Below are 20,115 nucleotides of genomic sequence, written 5' to 3' on the forward strand. Positions count from 1 at the left end.
ACGCCCGGCTAATGTTTTTATATTTTTAGTAGAGACGGGATTTCACTGTGTTAGCCAGGATGGTCTCGATCTCCTGACCTCGTGATCCACCTGCCTCGACCTCCCAAAGTGCTGGCATTACAGGTGTAAGCCACCGTGCCCGGCAGTTTACTTGACCCTTATGTCTTTCTGTTGCCTGCGTTTCCTGTGGTAGGGTGCATGGAAGTGGATCCCTCAGGTAGAGATGAGAGAGCAAGTCTCCTTTGAGGATGCATGTGGACTTTCATCACTTAAGAAAGCATCTGTCTTGGCATACTCAGACAGAGCTGGGGAATATTTTCTAAATTCCGTGCCCTGCAAAAGTGTGTGTGTTCAACTCATGGACTATGCAAAGGCCAAACAGCAGACATGGTACTAGTTATAAAGGAGTAGATGGAACATACACTAGGGCACAACCAATTCAAGTTGGCATTTAAAATAATGTGCCATATTTAAATTATACAACACTCTCTTCAGTCGTCTGATATTCTTCCCTCCAACAAAAATCACTTGCACCAGTGAGCCCCAATGTTGCTCTAAGAAGTGTTGTCTTGGCTGGATTTGGTGGCTCACGCCTGTAATCTTAACACTTTGGGAGGCTGAGGCGGACAGGTCCCTTGAGCCTAGAAGTTGGAGACCAGCCTGGGCAACATGGTGAAACCCCGTATCTTAAAAAAACAAGTGTTGCATCCCTTAGGTGTATTGAAGTGGGAGGAAAGGTTGAGAGTCTTTAAGTTCCACAGAGCTACCCTAAGTAAATACAGAGCTACATAATCGTTAAACTTAGAATGACTGGTTAACTCCTCACATGTATGTTGTTGATACTAGTCATTTCTGTTTTGCTTCCCTTGAATTCTTGCCGTAGTCAAGAAGAGTACACTTATACACAGTTGATTACCCTACCTGATTTTTGAGTATCATTTTGATGTGCTCTTGCTTCCAGTAAGGGCAGCAGCCTTCATTTAGGGAAGTTGACTTAGCTGATAGTGGACCCTTAACCAGTGATGTTTGCTAGAGTTATTACCATACATGCTTAACACCTAATTTTCTGAGAGTTGTAATTGGAATTTCCCTGATTCTGCCTAAATTTTGATTTGGAACTCTTAGCTGGGAGGGCAGGGTGGATTTCTCTCTAGCACTGCGTCCTATATTCCAGCTCGTGCAATAGAACCACTGCTCTGCATAAGAAAATGCCTTTCTTCTTACAGGAAATGTGACACCTGCTCATTATGATGAGCAGCAGAACTTTTTTGCTCAAATAAAAGGTTACAAACGATGCATCTTATTTCCTCCGGATCAGTTTGAGTGCCTCTACCCATACCCTGTTCATCACCCATGTGACAGACAGAGCCAGGTGAGCTTGTGTGGTCTTGAGAAGGGTATAGAACTCTAGATTCTAGAAATGCCTAGGCTGGAATGTGTTTCCCCTTCCCTGTAGTGATATGCCAGGTTTGGATTACAGGCTATTCTTGCTTTAACACACCAAGAGGATAATTTCATTGTAGCTCACAAATTCCAGGCTCCCTGGAGTGGCCACCAGATGTTCGTAAGTATAACTAGCCTCACAGAGCTAATTCTCAGGACATACCCTGTCATTCATGCTGATGGACTCTGGTTACTCTGTTTGATTGGCTTATAAGTTCATGGAACAAAATGTGTATATCTCCATTGGATTTAATCATTGTTTGCTTTTGTCATGGATGCTATTTCTATTTGATAAGCATCAAAAATCCTTTTTGATAAGCAGAAGGGTGAATAAAACTGAGCTATGTGGTTTAATATATTTCCTGGATCTAACTGTGGCCAGCCAAAGATATCCTTTCCTTTCTTCAGAAAGCTGTCTAGCTACTTCATGTAGGAGTCTTTGCTGGTTAGAATATGTTTTTGGGAGAAAGTTTCTGAAGGTTTGGGTGGAGGATAATTCCTAATTTGTCATATTCTCGGCTGTGGGTCGTCTGATCTCAGGAGCACTGAAGCCTAGGCTGCTTTGTCACTTAACATTCAAACATGGACTGTCTTGTATTGTTTTCTCTCAGAGTTTAATGTGCATTATGTCTTCTGCTGGATATAAATTCTAAAGACTTTTTTTAAGGCATCTTTTTTTGTTTGTTTTTACTGCCAAACTGGCACATAGTAGTTTTACTGATAAAGATTTGGTGATTGACATTTTTTTTTCTTTCTTTTGAACCTCTTAGGTGGACTTTGACAATCCCGACTACGAGAGGTTCCCTAATTTCCAAAATGTGGTTGGTTACGAAACAGTGGTTGGCCCTGGTGATGTTCTTTACATCCCAATGTACTGGTGAGAAGGGGGCTAGGGCTGGGGGCTTCTTGGGAGCTTTCTTTTCCATTCCCTGGAAAGCCTTGTCTGTGTCCCTTCTGAGTTATGGCATGATTGGTTTTATGTGGTCCATAGGAAGGTTGGCATATCCAGATGTGAGCGTACTGAACCTGTGGGAGGTAGTGGGGGGAGTGATAGCCCTATCTCTAGGACAGGATGAGAATTCTTCAAGTCCAAAAAGATTCCAGAGGCTTGAGCCTAGATAAATTGTTCTTGGCTCTTTGGTATTTAGAGACTGAACACCAGTACCTCTAACCCCCCAGTGTGTGTTTTTTCACAGGATGAGTGTAAAGATACTATCTTCACTGTTTTCCTTAACTGCACTCTACCTAGTTTTTCAGCCTGTCCCCCACGCCCCAACACTCCACCTCCTCACCCCCAGCCGAAAAGTATCAGTAGTAAACAGAAGCCTGTTTGTTTTCTTGCAGGTGGCATCACATAGAGTCATTACTAAATGGGGGGATTACCATCACTGTGAACTTCTGGTATAAGGTGAATATGGTTTGCTTTTTTTGTTTTTTCCAGATGGAACTGGCTCTTGGGTGAGGTAGGTATAATAAATGATTTTGGATGGGATGGTTGATTATCCCTGGAAGTGATTCTCAGGTGTCTGGAGAGATGAAGAGGGATAGGATTGAATTGGGTTTCTTTTTTTTGAATATATTTTTTGAGACACAGTCTTGCTCTGTCACCCAGGCTGGAGTGCAGTGGCGCGATCTCAGCTCACTGTAACTTCTGTCTCCTGGGTTCAGGTGATTCTCCTGCCTCAGTCTCCTGAATAGTTGGGACTACAGGCACACGCCACCATGCCCGGCTAATTTTTGTATTTTTAGTAGAGATGGGGTTTCACCATGTTGGCCAGGCTGGTCTCAAACTCCTGACCTCAAGTGATCCACCCGCCTTGGCCTCCCAAAGTGCGGGATTACAGGCCTAAGCCACCGTGCCCAGCAAGAATTGGGTTTCTTAGAAGGGAGGATGGTACTAAGAACAGTAGAGTGACACTGACGCCTGCTGCTGAAGGCATTTCCTGAGCTACTGCTTCCTTTGTAGGGGGCTCCCACCCCTAAGAGAATTGAATATCCTCTCAAAGCCCATCAGAAAGTGGCCATAATGAGAAACATTGAGAAGATGCTTGGAGAGGCCTTGGGGAACCCACAAGAGGTATGTGACCGCCCCAAGGTGGCTCAGTGGGTTGGTTGACCAAGGAAAGTCAGGATCGGAGTGACATTCTTTACCGCTTCTGTGTTTCAGTATCTGGTGTCCTCTTGTCTCCATAGAGGTTATGGGTATGTTCAGAAAAATTCTTGTTTTCTGGTGATAGCTGGGCTTGACTGGCGGATCAATTATAATTAGTTCCATGCTAGTAGTAATGTTCCCCATGGGGCTTGTGCGCCATCTGGGGACCCCCTGAGGGGATTCTTCTGGAACAGGAAGTGAGCACTAAAGCATCTCCTTGCACTTTCCCAGCTGTGCCAGGGCTGCTGTAGGTAATGTTGAGAGACCTGCTTCCCACACAGGTGTGCCAGTGGCCCTTTGGGTAAATGGGGGAGGTTTGTATTTGTAGGGTTCTTGCCTCCCTCTTGCAGGTAAGCTCAGCATCCACAGACACCTCTGGTGTTGGGAGATAGCATCAGCCCCAATTGCAGGTGATAGTTTTTTGAGGATATGGAGGCAGTTAACATTCTGGAGAAACATGCAGACACTCTTGGAGGTGTGGGGATTATTAGCTCCTCTGACCATTTCTGTCCGTTTGGGGCTGATTACAGTAAGAGACAGGGTGTTGTGAGAGGGAAGAATAATAGTACAAGATGGACCCCTGAGGAAAAGGTTATGTCCCAGAATACTGGGTTGGCCTTCAGGAAGATAGGTGATTAGAGGATTCACAAGATTGTATGAAAACATTGTCTCTGTCCTTGGCTGGACATCTGGTATCTCCAGACACACCCCGTCCAATTCCAGGGCCAGGGAACAGCCAGTTCTGATTGGCTCCTAATGTTTCTTTACAGGTGGGGCCCTTGTTGAACACAATGATCAAGGGCCGATACAACTAGCCTGCCGGGGGTCAAGGCCTCCTGCCAGGTGACTGCTATCCCGTCCACACCGCTTCATTGATGAGGACAGGAGACTCCAAGCGCTAGTATTGCACGCTGCACTTAATGGACTGGACTCTTGCCATGGCCCAGGAGGCAGGTGTTCGGGGCGAGGCAGGGCAGTTGACACTCCACTCCTATTTGGAGGAACTTCATACCCTTGCCTGTTGTGCCCCAGCACCTTCTGTCTCTGCCCCCCTCCTAAAGTCCTGCATTCAGTGTGTGGAGTCCCAGCTTTTGGTTGTCATCACGTCTGTGTGTATGTTAGTCTGTCCACTTCGGAATGTGTGTGCGTGTGTGTGCATGCACATGCATGTATGTATGTGTTCCCTGTTCCTTTTGGGTCAGGCTGTCACTTCTGGCTCTCAGCCCTATCTCCTGCAACCTCAGTGCCTCAGCCTGGGAGAGAGAGAGGAGATGCTCTTGGACTCCCCACTGCATCTGGGCTGCAGGGCCAGAGCTAGTCTGACCATTAGGTCAGTCTGCCTCCTGACAGTTTTTGTATAGTCATGCTCTAGGTGGTGTGGGAATGGCTAGTGGGACTAATGGGGTGAAAGAGAGGGGAGGCTTGCCTTTGAGAGCCTAGATAGCCTTCCTGTGAGAGAGGATTAGATAGGGTTCCAGCTGGGCCTACAAGCTCAAGCCATACATAAAAGGATCTTGGGACATAAGAACCAATGATTGTGCATAAGTTCCAAATTATAGACACGTACAATTTTTCTCTTTCAGCACCAGCTCTTGCCCCTATGCTGGGTACCAAGGGAGTTCTCCTAGCTGTGGCTTCTCTAGGTTCTAGGGGTGCAAGCCTCTGTGTGTGTGTGTGTGTGTGTGTGTCTCTGTGTGTGTGTGTATCCACACTACGGGTGCAAGCCTCTGTGTGTTTGTGTGTGTGTGTGTGTATCCACACTGGCCAGCCTCCCTACTTACCAAGGTTCTCCACTGCTTACCTTTTCCAGTGGGACAGTACAGTGTGAGCCCCCGGGAAGTACTGCCTGACCTATCCTAAGCTTTTATACTTGGATTTTAGCCATCGTATGTTAGCCAGGTCTCACTGCAGCCTGCCCGAGGCTAACTGGCTAGAGCCTCCAGGCCCTACAATGCTCCCTGCCCAGGCCATATCCTTTACTCCTGCTGAGCTTCCTGGCTGAATAGATGAAATGGGGTCAAGCCCAGGCAGCTCACTCACTACCTGTGATCCACCTCAGGGCACGGGCAAACACATAGGCTTGCCTCTTAAAGCCAGCTCCTCTGCCAGACCCCATTGTAATGTGCCACAACACCCTCAGTAGTCAGGGCAACTGGTAGAGCATGGAAGTTGAATTTCCTTTTCTGTTAGGAGCTACTCATGGGAACCCCTCTCAGAGCTGCAGCTTACAGGTGGGCAGCTGTGATTGCACAACTTGAAGGGCGATCATTCTCATCTATTCAGTGGGAGTGGGGCCTCTGGGATTGGGCAGTGTGGTGGCCCTGTGTCTCCTCACCTCTGCTCCTGTCTTCCTTTTCTCTCTGGAAGGGAAGAGGAGTTGGAAGGTCTCTGGTTTTCTTTTCTTTTCTTTTTCCTTTTTTTTTTTGCCAAAGGTTTACTTCCAGCATCTGAGCTCTGGCTGTCACCCCCAAAGCTCAGTTTATAGTGCACTGATGAACTAACTGAGAGGATGCGTGTGTATGCGTGTGCATGCCTGAGTGTGTTTTTTGGGGAGGGGTGTTTATTTTTAGTACCCCATTCTGGGGTTCTCTGATGCAGTGTGGATGTGAAGACATGGTATCTTCTGAAGTGTAGCTCTTTCAAATATAGTCAATGCTGGGAAATGTGATTGTAGTGATCTCCATCCCTCCACTTCTTTTGGGAAAGAGGAGCACAGGAGTGGTGCCACAGTCACACTTGGAAAGATAGTAGATTGTTTTCGTTCTCAGCAGGTCTGCTGTATTCCTGGCTCAGCCCTCAAAGGTGTGGGTGATATATCAAGGAGGCATGCACTCAGCTGGTCCTTGCTGGGTTCTGTGCTGACACAGGTCTCACCTAAGGTGGCCGAGGGGTGGGAGGGAGAAGGCTCATCTTGGAACCTTCACAGGATTGGCCTTGATCCTTGGGTAATACAAGAGTGATCCTGATTTTTAGACATCTAATACGTGCCTAGTGCTTTTATCTTTGTTCCTCACTATCCTGCAAGGTAGGTATTCTCACTTACAGACGAAGAAATGGACTCAGAGAGATTAGGTGATTAGTGACAATCAGTTGTAACTTAGCACTGTTTGGCTGCAAACCCCTTGCTCCTTCCTTTCAACCAAACTGTTGATTTTCCTTCCTTACCTCCCTCCTTGTACCACAGGTTCTGTCCTCAAGATACCACCCCACTGGGCAGTATCTGAAGGCAGATCCAGCCCAAGATGGTGCAGAATATACAGTTCAGGGTAAAAGTTCTTCTGGTCTCCTGCTAACAACGTCTTGGAAAAACTGCCTGGGAAGCCATATTATGAGTTAGTACTAGAAGAAGCTGGGGGGGGAACTGAGTTCTGTCTCTAATTGCATTACTTGTGTGTCCTTGAATAGACCCATAACTCCTCCCAGCATGCTTTTGCATCTATAGAACTGAAACTGTAGTTCTAGATAGCACTAAGAGTCTTGGTTCATATTCTGCTGCTGCTGCTTCCCCCCAAGGAAAGGATGAGGTTTCCCTTGATGAGGGATGTTTAGGCTCAAATTCTGCTTGCCACAGAGGAAACATTTCTGCTGTAGTTGTTTACCTCCATTCTAGCTGGCAGTGTGGGACACACATACAGCAAGGGAAGGCGGGGGTTTGAGCGTGTATAGAGGTCAGCCACGCTGCAGGCTTATCTACTCACACCAGCAGGTACAGAGAAAACTAGTGTTTTATAAAGTCAAATATTTGTTGGGGGGTTGGAGTTCTGGGGATGGAGGAGGGGCTGTTCTGGGCATCAGTTGAGCAGATGCCCAGGATGCCTGGGGGAGACCAGCTTCCCCTACAAATCAGAGCTCTAAATTACAAGGTTTTTACCAACGTGAACAGTTGGGGGAAGTCGTCTGCTCTCATTTGCGTAATGGTTTCTGTCACTGGTGATTAGACACAGGATGAAGGAAAAGAAATTTGACAATTAGGAATGAGCGATCATTAATCTGAATCTGTTAGGAGACAGAGAGGGGAAGGATCCTTATCAGTGGGCCAGCCCAGTATGGGGAGACACTCCCTCCCTCTGCCCCCAGAGACTCCTGGGCTACATCCTCTTTGAGTATTGCCACAAGTGGGCAGAGCTTGTATTTCATAACAAAAACTCGGGACCCAGTCACCAGCCTGAGATGGATATAGGAACAGACATCTTTGGGCATGAGCCAACAAAGAAAAATAGATGGATGTCAAGTACAAGCTATAAGGCAAAGAATAACAATGAAAAAGTTTTGACATGTGTTTGCCATTTGTGGAAAATGTTTTTGTAATAGTCAACACCCCTGATAGCCCACCTGTGACAAGTATTTGTCACATTCCAGCAACTGTAGGGCATGAGGAAAAACTCGTCCTTATCAAATCCCAGGAGCTTCTGCTTAGTTGCAGAAGAAATTACATGAAGCAACCAGAGGTTATAAGGCCACCCATGTATATTGTGCACCCTGTGTGGACAAGATTAGGGACTGTTGAGAGAGGAGGAAACCGGTAGAGAGCAAAGCTCTACCCAGGCTCCTGAAAGCCTCTGGGCTCACCTTAGAGGGCCTCTGTACGCTTCCTAGCAACATTGATGTCCCCACAACCCCACATCAGTGCAGCTGTGGCTGTGTGGAGGGCTTTGAGGCCTTTGGCCCAGATGTGTGAACAGTGCTGAGGTTCAGTAATAGGATGAGTCTTCAGGTGTGGAGCAGCCCACCTTGGCTCTTCCCATGTCTCCATGTTACTTCTCATCTTCTGCTGTCCTTTCAAACTTCAAGGACAGTATTAATTTACACTAGTATTTGTTCCTCAGTTTTGTGACTTGAATGCAGTGAGTGCCTTAGATGAGAGGATCCCTCAAGGATGAAGGACTGGGGGTTGGTGGTTCTCTCTTTCAGAATGGAAACTTCCCAAAAATGGGGCTGTGTCTCACCTCTCAGTAGGTTCCCTACCTCTGGGTCTTCCACCCTTCAAAATCTCGTACAGAATTTAGCAGGGGCTGCAGGGAATGACCCTCAGGGACCAGTTTGACCCAGATGGGGTAGATGATGAGGTATGCCTAGAAGTAGCTCGGGGCTCCATAGTCTGGCCTTTCAGCTGGTGTCTTACTCCCCTTTGAGACCTCCAGCTGCTTGTCTTCCACTCCCTGCATACTTCTCTGATGTCTTCTCAAACTGCTAGCTCTAAAGGTATATTCCAGTGTCCCTCTGAGAGCTGCCTGCAGTTTCCCTTATTCAGCTGTCTCCTGCCTGCGGCCTCCTTACCAAGACCCTTTTTCCTAAACAGTTGTCCTTCCCTCAGAAACTCCATGGCTGCAAGTGTTGAATAGACTTGTCTTTAGGATCCCTCTCTGGTCATCCCTGTTCATCTTAGGGCCATCTCCCTTTTCTGATTTTTGACAGCTCTGTTTATTTTGCCCATGGCTGCTCCTCTTGTTTTGTGTCTGCTGTGTGTTCTTGCCCTTCTGTTGTCAGTTCTGTACGTCCTGGTTCAGCTTGTCTCACTGTGGTAGCCCCTTCTGCTTGTCTTCAGCCATCTCGGTTTAATCTTCATAGGTCATGGATGAATGGAGCCTTGCTGAGCACTTTGAGGGCATTTCTGTTGGGCAAAACCTCAGAAACTGAAAGTTTTGAGGCCTGTGGGCCTGTGGTTAGTGAGGCCTCTGGAGATGGGTTAGGGGTGGGCACCTAGAGAGTAGTAGAGAGCCAGTTGAGGGGAGAGGTGCAGTGGTTGCTGCAGAGACTTTGTGAGAATGGCACCAGGCCTGGGAAGCTAGTGCGGAAGAACTGAGCTGTCCGAAGGAGATACCAATATCCCCTTTGCAGGGTGGTGATGGGCATCAAACATGACATATATAACATGTCCCCTTCTTGGAGGATTTCCATCTAAATGCATCTGTGTGCCTTAGGGACCAGTAGCTCAGGGGTGATGGACTTTTTTGAATGTCTCCTAATTTCTCTCAGGTGTCTTTGGCTCTGTGTCACCAAATGTGCCTGACCTCTGCATCCCAGTAGTTGCTGAAAGGGATACAGTGTATTGCGTAGTCAGGTGTGAGGAGTAGAGATCTTAATGAGAAAGGCCCTGGCAGCTGGAGAGATGAGAGGACCCAGTGGTCAGCTTATACCCAGACTATCTCTACACCCCTCCAAGAGTTTGAGTCCCATAGCTGATTAAACAGTTTACATATGGGCTCCCCCACTGCTTTCCTACTTAAAATCTATTCTCTCATATTTTGGGAAGGAGCATGTGGCTTTAACTTTCAATGGTAAACAATCTAGGACAGTGTTTAAAGGCATGGATTTTGGAGTCAGATATAGTTGGTTCGAATTTATAGCTTCACTGCTTTCAGCTGGGTTTGACCTTGGTTGAGTTACTTAACCTCTCTGAGCCTCAGTTTCCTCAACTATAATGACATGGGTGGAGGGAGGCATGTTGAAAATATCTACCTCAGGGTTGTTGGAGTAACGGAAACAATGTTTGTAAAGCTTTAGCACAGTGCCTGGCAAGCACTTAATAAATGGCTGTGGTGGTGGTTATATTTATTATGTGATTTATTCAGGAACTTGGTTTCAGTGATCTCTAAGCAGATTTCCAGTGGTTCTTTCTCTCTCAAGAAAAGCACAGGGAAAAACAAGAAATACCTCAGATAAACCATATTGAGTTGAGGGTAGACAGAAGAGTCTAGTACCTAAACTCACCCTAAAGGAAGAAAAACAGGAAGTGTCTGATGCGTCTTCTGCCTGGGCAGCCAGACTTTACTGCTGTACTACCAGCCCAGGGCCTTGGGTGAGAAGGTTTCAGGTCTGAGCTCCCCTTGCACTGTGTGAGAGGCCGTGGAGCCAAATGAGTCCTTGTTACACCTGGAGAAGCTGTTGTCCCCTCACACCATGAAATGCAATAGCAGTCAAACCAGGCCCCACTTGATTCAGTTTTAGTCCATGCCTTTCCGTGTATTTAAATTGTAAGTGTTGGCCAGGTGCGGTAGCTCACGCCTGTAATCCCAGCACTTCGGGAGGCTGAGGCAGGAGGATCACTTGAGCCTAGGAGTTCGAACCAGCCTGGGCAGCATAGGGAGATCCCATCTCAATAATTTTTTTTTGAAAAATTAAAAAAAATTACAAGTATGGATCAGATGCCTGGGAGGATTACCTCACACCTGTAATCCCAGCACTTTGGGAGGCTGAGGCGGGTGGATCACCTGAGGTCAGGAGTTTGAGACCAGCCTGGCCAACATGGTGAAACCCTGTCTCCACTAAAAATACAAAAATTAGCCAGACGTGATGGTGGGTACCTGTAATCCCAGCTACTTGGGAGGCTGAGACAGGAGAATCACTTGAACCCGGGAGGCGGAGGTTGCAGTGAGCTGAGATTGCGTCATTGCACTCCAGCCTGGGTGACAACAGTGAGACTCCCTCTCAAAAAAAAAAAAAAAAAAATTTACAAGTGTGTTAAGATTGTTCTAGGGGAGAAGGGCAATCAGAAAATTCAGAAAAATATGAGTGGGATGTTAATAGCTACCATTTGTTGAACACTTCTGTTCCAGGCACTGTATTAGTTCTTCCCTGTGTGGTGCTCTCAGATCAGTGGGGGAGACAGGCAGGCAATTAGAATTATGGTATATAGAGGAGAAGCATCGCACCATGTCCAGTTACGGTAGGCTTCCTGCAGAAAGTGGTAAGTCCAAGCTGATATCTGGAAGACGAATAATTAACCAGGAGTTGGGGGGTTTCCCCCTTAGCTTCTCTTTCTTCTAGCCCAACAGTCCAAAACAAACACTGCTTCCCAATGCCTAACAGTTTTGTTGTACAACAGGGAATGGGTGAGACAGTAGATCCCAAAAAGAAAACCCCTTGGTTAGTCACAGAAATCTGAAAGTCTTGGTTGCTGGCTCAGATTTGTCCTGGAGTGGACGTAGATTGGACTTGCTCATTTGTAGCCCTCCACCGTTCTCATCTGTGTTCTGGCCTCTGAAACACCCTATCAGACCCTACTTGGAAGAAATGCTGAATCAAGTTACTCAGACTTCAGCTTGAGATGTATTATGGCTGGCTGGAATTCCCAGCCCCTTTCATGATCGCATTAATCTTCTCTTGGGTCCATCCCCACCCCCAGCCACTTCTCCTCCTCACTATAAGCCAAGCCTCCCTGCAGTTCTCTATAAATACTGAGATCCTCTTGCCTCAGACCCTGGTCCCTAACCTTGTGGGTGAAGAAGATACCTCTTTAGCTTGTGCCAAGCCATCCCTCTGGGCTACAGGCCATTCTGTAGTCACCTTGCAGTCACCTCTTTCCTTCTAGATAACTGGCTCTGGGCCTTGGAAACCTCTTTGGCTCTAATTTTGCTAATTTTGCCGTTTCATTCAGTTTACTTAAAACCTATTCACTTGGTCATTGAGGTCAGAATATCAGGAAAGCTCTGCTCCTTAACCCATCATCTAAGCCAAGCCTGGGCCAGGTTTTTGTTACCTCTTGAATAGATATAGTGTGATACAGTGTAGTGGTTGAGAATGGAGTCTGCATACCTGGATCTGCCATTCTGCATGACTTTGGGCAAATGACAAACTGCCCGAAACTTGACTTGTTTGTATGTATGGAGAAGACATCATTTACATTGTCAGGGTAAGGCTTAGCAGAGTGACTGGTCCATAGCAAGGGCTCAGTCTTTCTGTGTCTCAGTCTCTCTCTTCCCCCTCTGGCTTTCTGACTAAGGTCGTGTTTCTAGTCTCAGGGCATATCTAGTTGTCAGCTCCTGAGCAGAGCAGAGGTATAAGCATCAACTCATGCTCGTGTTACCAGTTCCTACCCCTGTCAGTAACCTCTGATGCTTACAAGGACACTATCACCTATGCCATCACTGGGGTACGACCTTCCAAAAATATTTTTAACAATATTAAAAATACCTGAAACATAATGGGTGAAAATAAGACATTGGAGCTGCTGCTCCCCAAGGAGATAAAAGGACAGTTCCTAAAGAGGCATTGAAGGTTTGTGTGAGCCAGCAGCACAGTCAGAAGGCATGAAGGAGACCCTGGGATGTGCGCAGGGATGCAGGAGACAAGGAGATTGTCACAGAGGCTGCCATACTAGTAAGAGTCAGAGGTTACTGACGGGTAGAAATAGTCACAGAGGCTGCCATGCTAGTCTAGAGTTAGGACCATGGGTTTAAGAACGTTGCCTCCAAGTTTTTGAATTGTGAATTTTTGATCATATTATTTGAACAAAACCCCACCTACTTTACAGTCTGCATGGTCATTGTTCTCACAAGGGTTTGTGTGATGCACTGACAAGAACAGAGGTTTTGGAGGTGACTCCTGGGTTTGAATCACAATTTGCCACTTGCTAATTCTAACCATAGGTAAGTCAATGTCTCTGGGTCTCCACCTCTTCCCCTTTGAGGGGTAGGAAATAGCACATAGCTTGTAGCATTGTTATGAGGGCTTGTGATAATGTTTTTAAAACACCTGGCTCAAGCACTCAAGAAAATGTTTTATTATAAAGACTAAGTGTCTCTGAAAAGTGTTTCATTAGTGTCTGGAGAGAAACTACAGCAGCAAGCCTTTTCTGATCCTACCCTGACTCTCAAGATACGGTGCTTGAAGTCAAATCAAAGAGATGACTGGGGCAGGAAAAGCAAGATGGGAAAGATAAAGTTGTAGAAGGGACTGAAGGTCCATGAAGTGCTGGGCTGGGGACAGAAAGGGTTTAATAGGGCAGGGTCTTGAGGAACAGGAACAGAGACCTTGGTTCTGGGTTGCCAACTGATTCCCAGAAGAATAAAGGAAATGGGGCAGGAGGATGTCTGTGGAGGACGCAGTGTGGCTGAGTGGAGAGAACACAAGCTTCTGGCCAGTGAACCTAAGTGAGAATGTTGATGGACTTTGCACAGGCTGGGTGCCTTTGGGGGTGTTCATCTCGCTATGCTTCGGTCCCCTCATTTTAAAAAATTGGTTAATAATATGGCGACTTGACAATGTGTGTGGAAATACTATGTAAACTGAGCACTGTATAAATTTTAGTTGTTGAGATGTTGGGAGTGGGGGTTTCGGGAGTTTTGTTTTTTGTTGTGTTTTTTTTTTTTTAAGACGGAGTTTTGCTCTTGTTGCCCACGCTGGAGTGCAGTGGCGTGATCTTGGCTCACTGCAACCTCCACCCCCGTCCAATTTCAAGCAATTCTCCTGCCTCAGCCTCCCAAGTAGCTGGAACTACAGGCATGCGCCACCATGCCTGGCTAATTTTGTATTTTTAGTAGAGATGAGGTTTCTCCATGTTGGTCAGGCTGGTCTTGAACTCCTGACCTCAGGTGATCCTCCCGCCTTGGTCTCCCAAAGTGCTGGGATTACAGGCGTGAGCTACCACGCCCAGCCCTGGATTTCTTAATAGGTCCTCTTATGTGGCTATTGAGAATGAATGAGACAACTCAAGTGAAACAGTTAATTCAGAGCTTAGTGCCTAGTAAAGTGCTCAATAAATGTTAGTTTCTTTTCCTCCATTTCTTCTTAGGAAGCATCGTTTACTCAGCATAAACAGGAGGACTCAACTGTGCATGTCTTAGTGTGAACAAGTAGCATCAGATTTCCCTGTTCTAAGGAGAGATCAGTTCTCTAAGAGGGAGCATGAGTGTGAATGGGGAAGAATCATGGAGAAGGGAGCAGGACTCCACAGTATTGGAGACGGAGTAGGGACCTCTAGGAATTGTTGGCATGGGGGTGCAGTGCAGAAAGGGTGATGCTAAGAGGTGAGAGTCTCAAGAAAGAAGATGGGTGTTCTAGAGGGGAAAACTGAACGATGAGAGGCAATGAGGAGCAGAGGACAAGACCCTCAACTAAGGGTGAGGAGACCAGTGTTCTGTCAGGAGAACCTTAGGAATTGTGACCAGAAGTCAAAGTTGTTAGAGCAATACTGCATTCAACCAGGTTTCATTTTAAAAACTTAAGAGTTGCTGGGCACAGCGGTGCACACCTGTAATCCCAACTCTTTGGGAGGCTGAGGCAGGAGGATAGCTTGAGGCCAGGAGTTTGAGATCAGCCTAGGCAGCATAGTGACACCCCATCTCTTGAAAAAACAAAAACTCTAAGAGCAGTGGTTCACCTAGAAATAAAAAGCAGAAATCATCAAGATGAGAAAACATTTTGTGTTTCGAGAGCCAAGGAAATTTGCCACTGAGACAAGGTATCTGACAGCCTGGATGGGATTCTAGACCTCTGTGAGAAAGTGCAGTTAGGCCCTGAATAGCGTCAAACTCAGGGATATGAGCTGGCTGACTGCCTTTTTATGTAATGGAGGCTGTGTGATAGGGCTTTATGAGGCCACGAATAGCGCTTTCTGGGTCCTTTCACAGTCTAGTCAGTGGCCCAACCAACATTTCTGGTAGTTCTGCAATCTCAGTCATCTGAGAAGATAACCTGCAAAATACGTGCAGTGGCATCAGTTGTTTCCTTGGTAGGTGTGCATCTTTTAATGATGGAGGACTTAGGATGAAGAACAGGTGTGTAAAAACATCAAACCCCCACATCATTACTATTTGCTATAAGGGCCTATGCAGTTTGTATTTTAAGTCCTTGACATATGGAAGAGCATTTGTGAGAGTAACATGTTTGCTTTGTAATGCCAACTAAAAAGTGTATTTATACTCAAATTTTAAGTGGAAATTTTGCCAAGTTTCTTTTTTCTTTTTTTAAACAAAATTTTTTTAGAGCCAGGGTCTTGCCCTGTCACCCAGGCTGGAGTACAGTGGTGCAGTCATTACCAAATCTCTCTGTAACTTTAGAACCTTTAGAATGACTTAAGATTTCCTGTATTTATAAACTTAATTTATTGGAGATATAAGTACTTGATCAGGTTTTGTCTTGGTCAGATAAATTAAGTACTTAAGGAAATCAAATACATTAATCATATAAATGCCATTTAAGTGTTTTAAGGAGTTTAGTAGTAAGTTGGATCAAACATTAAACTTTTTGTTTTATAAGCACAATAATAAGATTTGTTAGCAGAACTTAAAAGCTTAGAAAAGAGATAGGATTTTGGATTTGTAACTTTGAAGAGGTGAATAGTTTGTTCTTTTTTGAGACAGGGCCTTGCTTTTTCACGCAGGCCAGAGTGCAGTGGCGCAAACATGGTTCACTGCAGCCTCAACCTCCTGGACTCAAGTGATCCTCCTGCCTCAGCCTCCCAAAGATCACAGGCACATGCCACCATACCTGGCTAATTGTTTATTTTTTGTAGAAACGGGCCTCACTTTATTGCCCAGGCTGATCTTGAACACCTGGTCTTAAGCAGTCCTGCCTGGGCCTCCCAAAATTCTGGGATTACAGGCATGAGCCACTGTGCCTGGCCTTGAATATTTTTTTTTTTTTTTTTTTTTTTTGAGACGGAGTCTTGCTCTGTCACCCAGGCTGGACTGCAGTGGCCGGATCTCAGCTCACTGCAAGCTCCGCCTCCCGGGTTCACGCCATTCTCCGGCCTCAGCCTCCCGAGTAGCTGGGACTACAGGCGCCCGCCACCTCGCCCGGCTAGTTTTTTGTATTTCTTAATAGAGACGGGGTTTCACCGTGTTAGCCAGGATGGTCTTGATCTCCTGACCTCGTGATCCGCCCGTCTCGGCCTCCCAAAGTGCTGGGATTACAGGCTTGAGCCACCGCGCCCGGCCTGAATATTTTTTTTAACCAAAGTAATTTATGAATATAAATTGTTTCTATATAACCCAGAAGTCACTCTCATTGATATTAAGAAACTTAGAGAGTGGGTTCTAAATGTAATATTACCACATACTCAAGTCACTTAGCCTCTACAAGTACCAGGTAACTAGCAGCCGTTAAAAGATGGCCACCACTAGTCCAGTTAGGGCCACAGACATGGTTTTGTTTGCCAATACAAGTTTTTGAAAGTTTTAAAAAATTGACAGCATCAAAGATCAGAAACTTGCACCTAAAAAGATTTCTCGCTTCCCTGGAAAATCAGATCTGGCAGTAATGAAATTGCCTTTCCCATAGGACAACAATTGGCTGGAGCTGAAGAGCAACTGCCCCCTTTGCTGTGTTCCTTTCAGTTTGTCAATCTCCACTCTTCACTGTTGTACCCTACATCTCACTCACATGACCTGTCTGGCCCACATAGACATTTGAGTGTATGACCCTGAACTTGAGGCACTCTGGAGTTGCTAACAACTGATGCTGGGTAGCCTAGAATAAGGGCTCAGGAAAAGCCCTGCCTCTCTCTGCATATCGTTTCCCTCTCCAGCCAGGCTGTCTTCCCAGCTGACCTGGCTCCAGGACTGATTCCAACCCCTATAGCAAATGTGTAAGAAGTTCCCAGGCTCAGGTTTCTCAGTGTTCACTGCTCTTGTCTGTGACCAGGCACTTTGCCTAGGCTCTGACCTCATGTCTCAGTCCTTGTGAACATTCCGGTCACCTGCTTAGTTTGACAGCAGCCTGACTTTGATCTGTGAGGGGTCCTGGGCTCTCTGCTTTATGCAGCCCCCATATCTGATCTTTGCGATGTGGTTGTGAATCTTCTGCTTCCATCTCCACCATCACTGCCCACTGCTTGGGCAGTGTGGTTGCTTAGCTGAGAGATTGGCAGCCCAGATTGCTAAAGGTTTAGGAGACACGGAAGGTGAGTTTGGAATTATTTGGATTTTCAAGAAAAGGACAGAGGCAGAAGCCAACCACAGTTTAAGGAGGCAGCTAGTAGAGGGCTTTTTAGGCAATGGAGGCCACTGCACATTTATAGGCAGAGGGTGGCAGGAGAGAGAATTTAAGAGAATGAAGTCTCAGAGGAGGCATAGGATGATGGGATATGAAATAGCAAAGGCACAGCTAAGGTGATCCTGAAGCTCAGAAATACTAAGTCATACAGGAGGGGGCACCATTGGAAATCTGATCCCCTAAAGTTATGAGTAAACAAGTGATGGTGGGGTGTGGAGGGTAGAAAGAAGGCCTAAGCTTGATATGGGGGCCACAACCTGGGCAAGGGAAATTTCCAGCAAAGCCTCTCATGTTATCTGTAGTGGCAGAAGCATCTGAACCAAATGGCTAGGAAGCTTGGTGAAGAGCCAGACCCAGTGAGGGTTGATTAATGGATCCATGTCAGCCTAGACTAGAGGGAAGTCTCCAGCAGTATGCCTTAGGACTCAGTCTGGGCCTGTGTCCTGTCTGACATTTTTATTGACAACTGACTGAAATAGCAGGCTCATCAAGTTTGCAGGTGATAGAGCTAGGAGGGGCAGTTAATACTTTGCATGAAAGAATCAGGATTCAAAACGATTTCAACAGGCTGGAACACTGGGCTGGAACCAACAAGATTAAACTTAACAGGGATAAATGTAGAGTCCTGCACTTAGGTTAAAACAAAATCAGTGACATAAGTACCGGGTGTGGGGGCTGGCCCAGCTTGACAGCAGTTCATGAAGAAAAGACCTGGGGGGTTTAGTTGACTGCAAGCTCAATATGAGTCAGCTGTGTGATGTGACTGCTAAAATCCTAACACAGTCATGAATTGCATTAACCAAACGGAGCAGCCAGATCAAGGGAGGTGTTACTGCACTGTTTTCTGAGATGGTCAGGGCACCTCTGGAGCACTGGGTCCAATTCTGAGGTCTTTTCACCTGCTAAGGTCAGTGACAGATGAGAATATTTTTGACAGGAAGCCACCATGGCAGTGGGCCTGAGTACTGTCAGAAACTTGCCAGTAATTCTGTGGTGCTGAAATTTCTGGAATGAAGGACAGGAGTCTATAATCTGAACCCAGGCCAAGACTTTTATCTGGAGCATATTTCTAGGATTTAGGGGAAAATTTGGGGTCTGCATTTCCTCACTTCCTATGGCTGCCCAGAGGCATTGGCCTGTGACTCTCATCCCTGGCCTTACTGAGGTCAGGGAATAATTAGCGATTAGTTAGAAGGGGTCTAGGGTATAGGTCAGCCTGAGGCGGCGGCTATAAAACGAGTCATTGAGGTGGGAGGGAACCTGGAAATTTGGACCTCTTGCACTAGTTCCCGCGCCCTCCCCTGGGACGTGCCGTCCCTGTTGCGGCCGCAGCGTGGCGCCCTTGCTCCACGCAGGGCTCCTGAGCCAATGGCGGGAGCGGAGTGCGCGGCGAGGCCGCAGTTGCGTTTCTCGCACTCCCCACTGTGGGGAGCCCGTGGGCCCCGCTTTGCAGGGGCGCTGCCGGCCCAGGTCTCCTGGGTGGCAAGAAGACGCCTGTGGTGTGGAAGAACCTCGCCCGTGGCCCAGGACGCGTAGAATCCAGATGTGGCTTCTGCTGGGACCACGTGTTCCGGCCTGAGTGACTTCGCACGTGGCTTCCTGTCTGCCCTGGCGCGGGGAGGGGGGCGGGGGGCGCTGCTCTTCTGACGCAAGGGTCTGTGGGGCCGCGGAAGAGTCTGGGGCCCCCGACCCTCCACCTACTGGCCGTGGGCTGTCCGCAGCTCAGCTCGGCTTTGTCTCGAGTTCCTTCGCTGTTCAAAGCGGAGTGGCGGCCACGCTCGAGGGTCCTGGGGCGAGTGGTTGGGGGTCGGACGGGGCCCTGGGTCTGGACCGCGGTGGGCTCGCCGGAGGGGCTGCAGGCAGGGCGGGTTTCGGGTTCCACCGCCAGAATAATTCGGCAGTTCTGGATGGGGCCCAGGAATTTGTATTTGTAACCAGTTTCCCAGGTGAGTCTGAGGTCCATGGCCCTCGGTTTAGAGATGATGTCTCGTCCTCAGCGCCCGGGGCGGGGCTGCTGAGGACACGGGCTTGCTCTTATGGCAGCTCTGGCCTCGGTGGCTGGAGGAGGCGGCCGGGGCTGGAATTGGGGCGCACCCTGGAAGCTCCAGATGGGTGTTGGAGACCTGGGGCGGGATGAACCGAGGACCGTCCGGGTGTGTGGGTGCTGCTCAGGAGCGGGGAGGTGCGCGTGTGGGTGGATGGCCATATTGAGGGTGATGGATTGCTGCAGGGAGTGGATTCAGCCTACTGAGAGGACTGGGAGAGGGGAAAGAACTGGAGGGACGGCGGAGTCCATTAGCCTTTTCTTGCAGAGCTGGAGATGAAGGTTGGTTCTGTCCTGATGGGGGCAGGAGGACGGGTAATTGAGGCTGCCATACTCAGTGAAGTCCCATGGGGGCAGCCATGCTTTGTGGTTTGTGGTGAGGCACCGAGCCCCAGGATACTGACTATTCCCTTTTTTGGAGAAAGAGGGGAAGAGTATGCCCCTTAAGAGCTTCTAGGGGAACGTTTCTGCCTCCAGGGGGTTTAGGTGACACGTGTGTGTGTGTGTGTGTGTGTGTGTGTGTGTGTTAGCATATTGGAGATTTTCAAGGGAGTTCGTCTCCAGGACACTTCCCTCACCCCTACATCCACACATCCACACACACAGTATCTTATGATCCTCCTGGTTTCTCTTGGGCCTCAACTCCCCAAAAGGGGGGCACGCTTGTCAGCAGCTCACGAACATGTGGATGTCTGCTAACTGAAGACACTCTGAAGACCTTCCCAGGGGAACATTCTAGAAGGAACCCACGAATTCCAAA

At 47.5% G+C, this 20,115-nt stretch overlaps 1 protein-coding gene across 2 annotated transcripts in view; it reads left to right on the forward strand.

The window, feature by feature from the left end:
- Positions 1–20,115, forward strand: part of HIF1AN (hypoxia inducible factor 1 subunit alpha inhibitor) — a 32,076-nt gene that overhangs the window by 7,783 nt on the left and 4,178 nt on the right. Inside the window, exons 4-8 of one of the 2 annotated variants that reach the window (XM_025395483.1) lie at positions 1,227–1,372; positions 2,214–2,320; positions 2,788–2,851; positions 3,410–3,520; positions 4,366–10,142. In XM_025395483.1, coding sequence (XP_025251268.1) covers positions 1,227–1,372; positions 2,214–2,320; positions 2,788–2,851; positions 3,410–3,520; positions 4,366–4,410 — 473 coding nt within the window. In that variant the 3' untranslated portion in view covers positions 4,411–10,142. Of the gene's footprint in view, positions 1–1,226; positions 1,373–2,213; positions 2,321–2,787; positions 2,955–3,409; positions 3,521–4,365; positions 10,143–10,883; positions 10,886–20,115 lie in introns of those variants that run through there. The other variant, XR_003121050.1, reaches the window with a different exon arrangement.

The sequence above is a fragment of the Theropithecus gelada genome, chromosome 9, assembly GCF_003255815.1.
Source record: "Theropithecus gelada isolate Dixy chromosome 9, Tgel_1.0, whole genome shotgun sequence".
Classification (NCBI taxonomy): domain Eukaryota; kingdom Metazoa; phylum Chordata; class Mammalia; order Primates; family Cercopithecidae; genus Theropithecus; species Theropithecus gelada.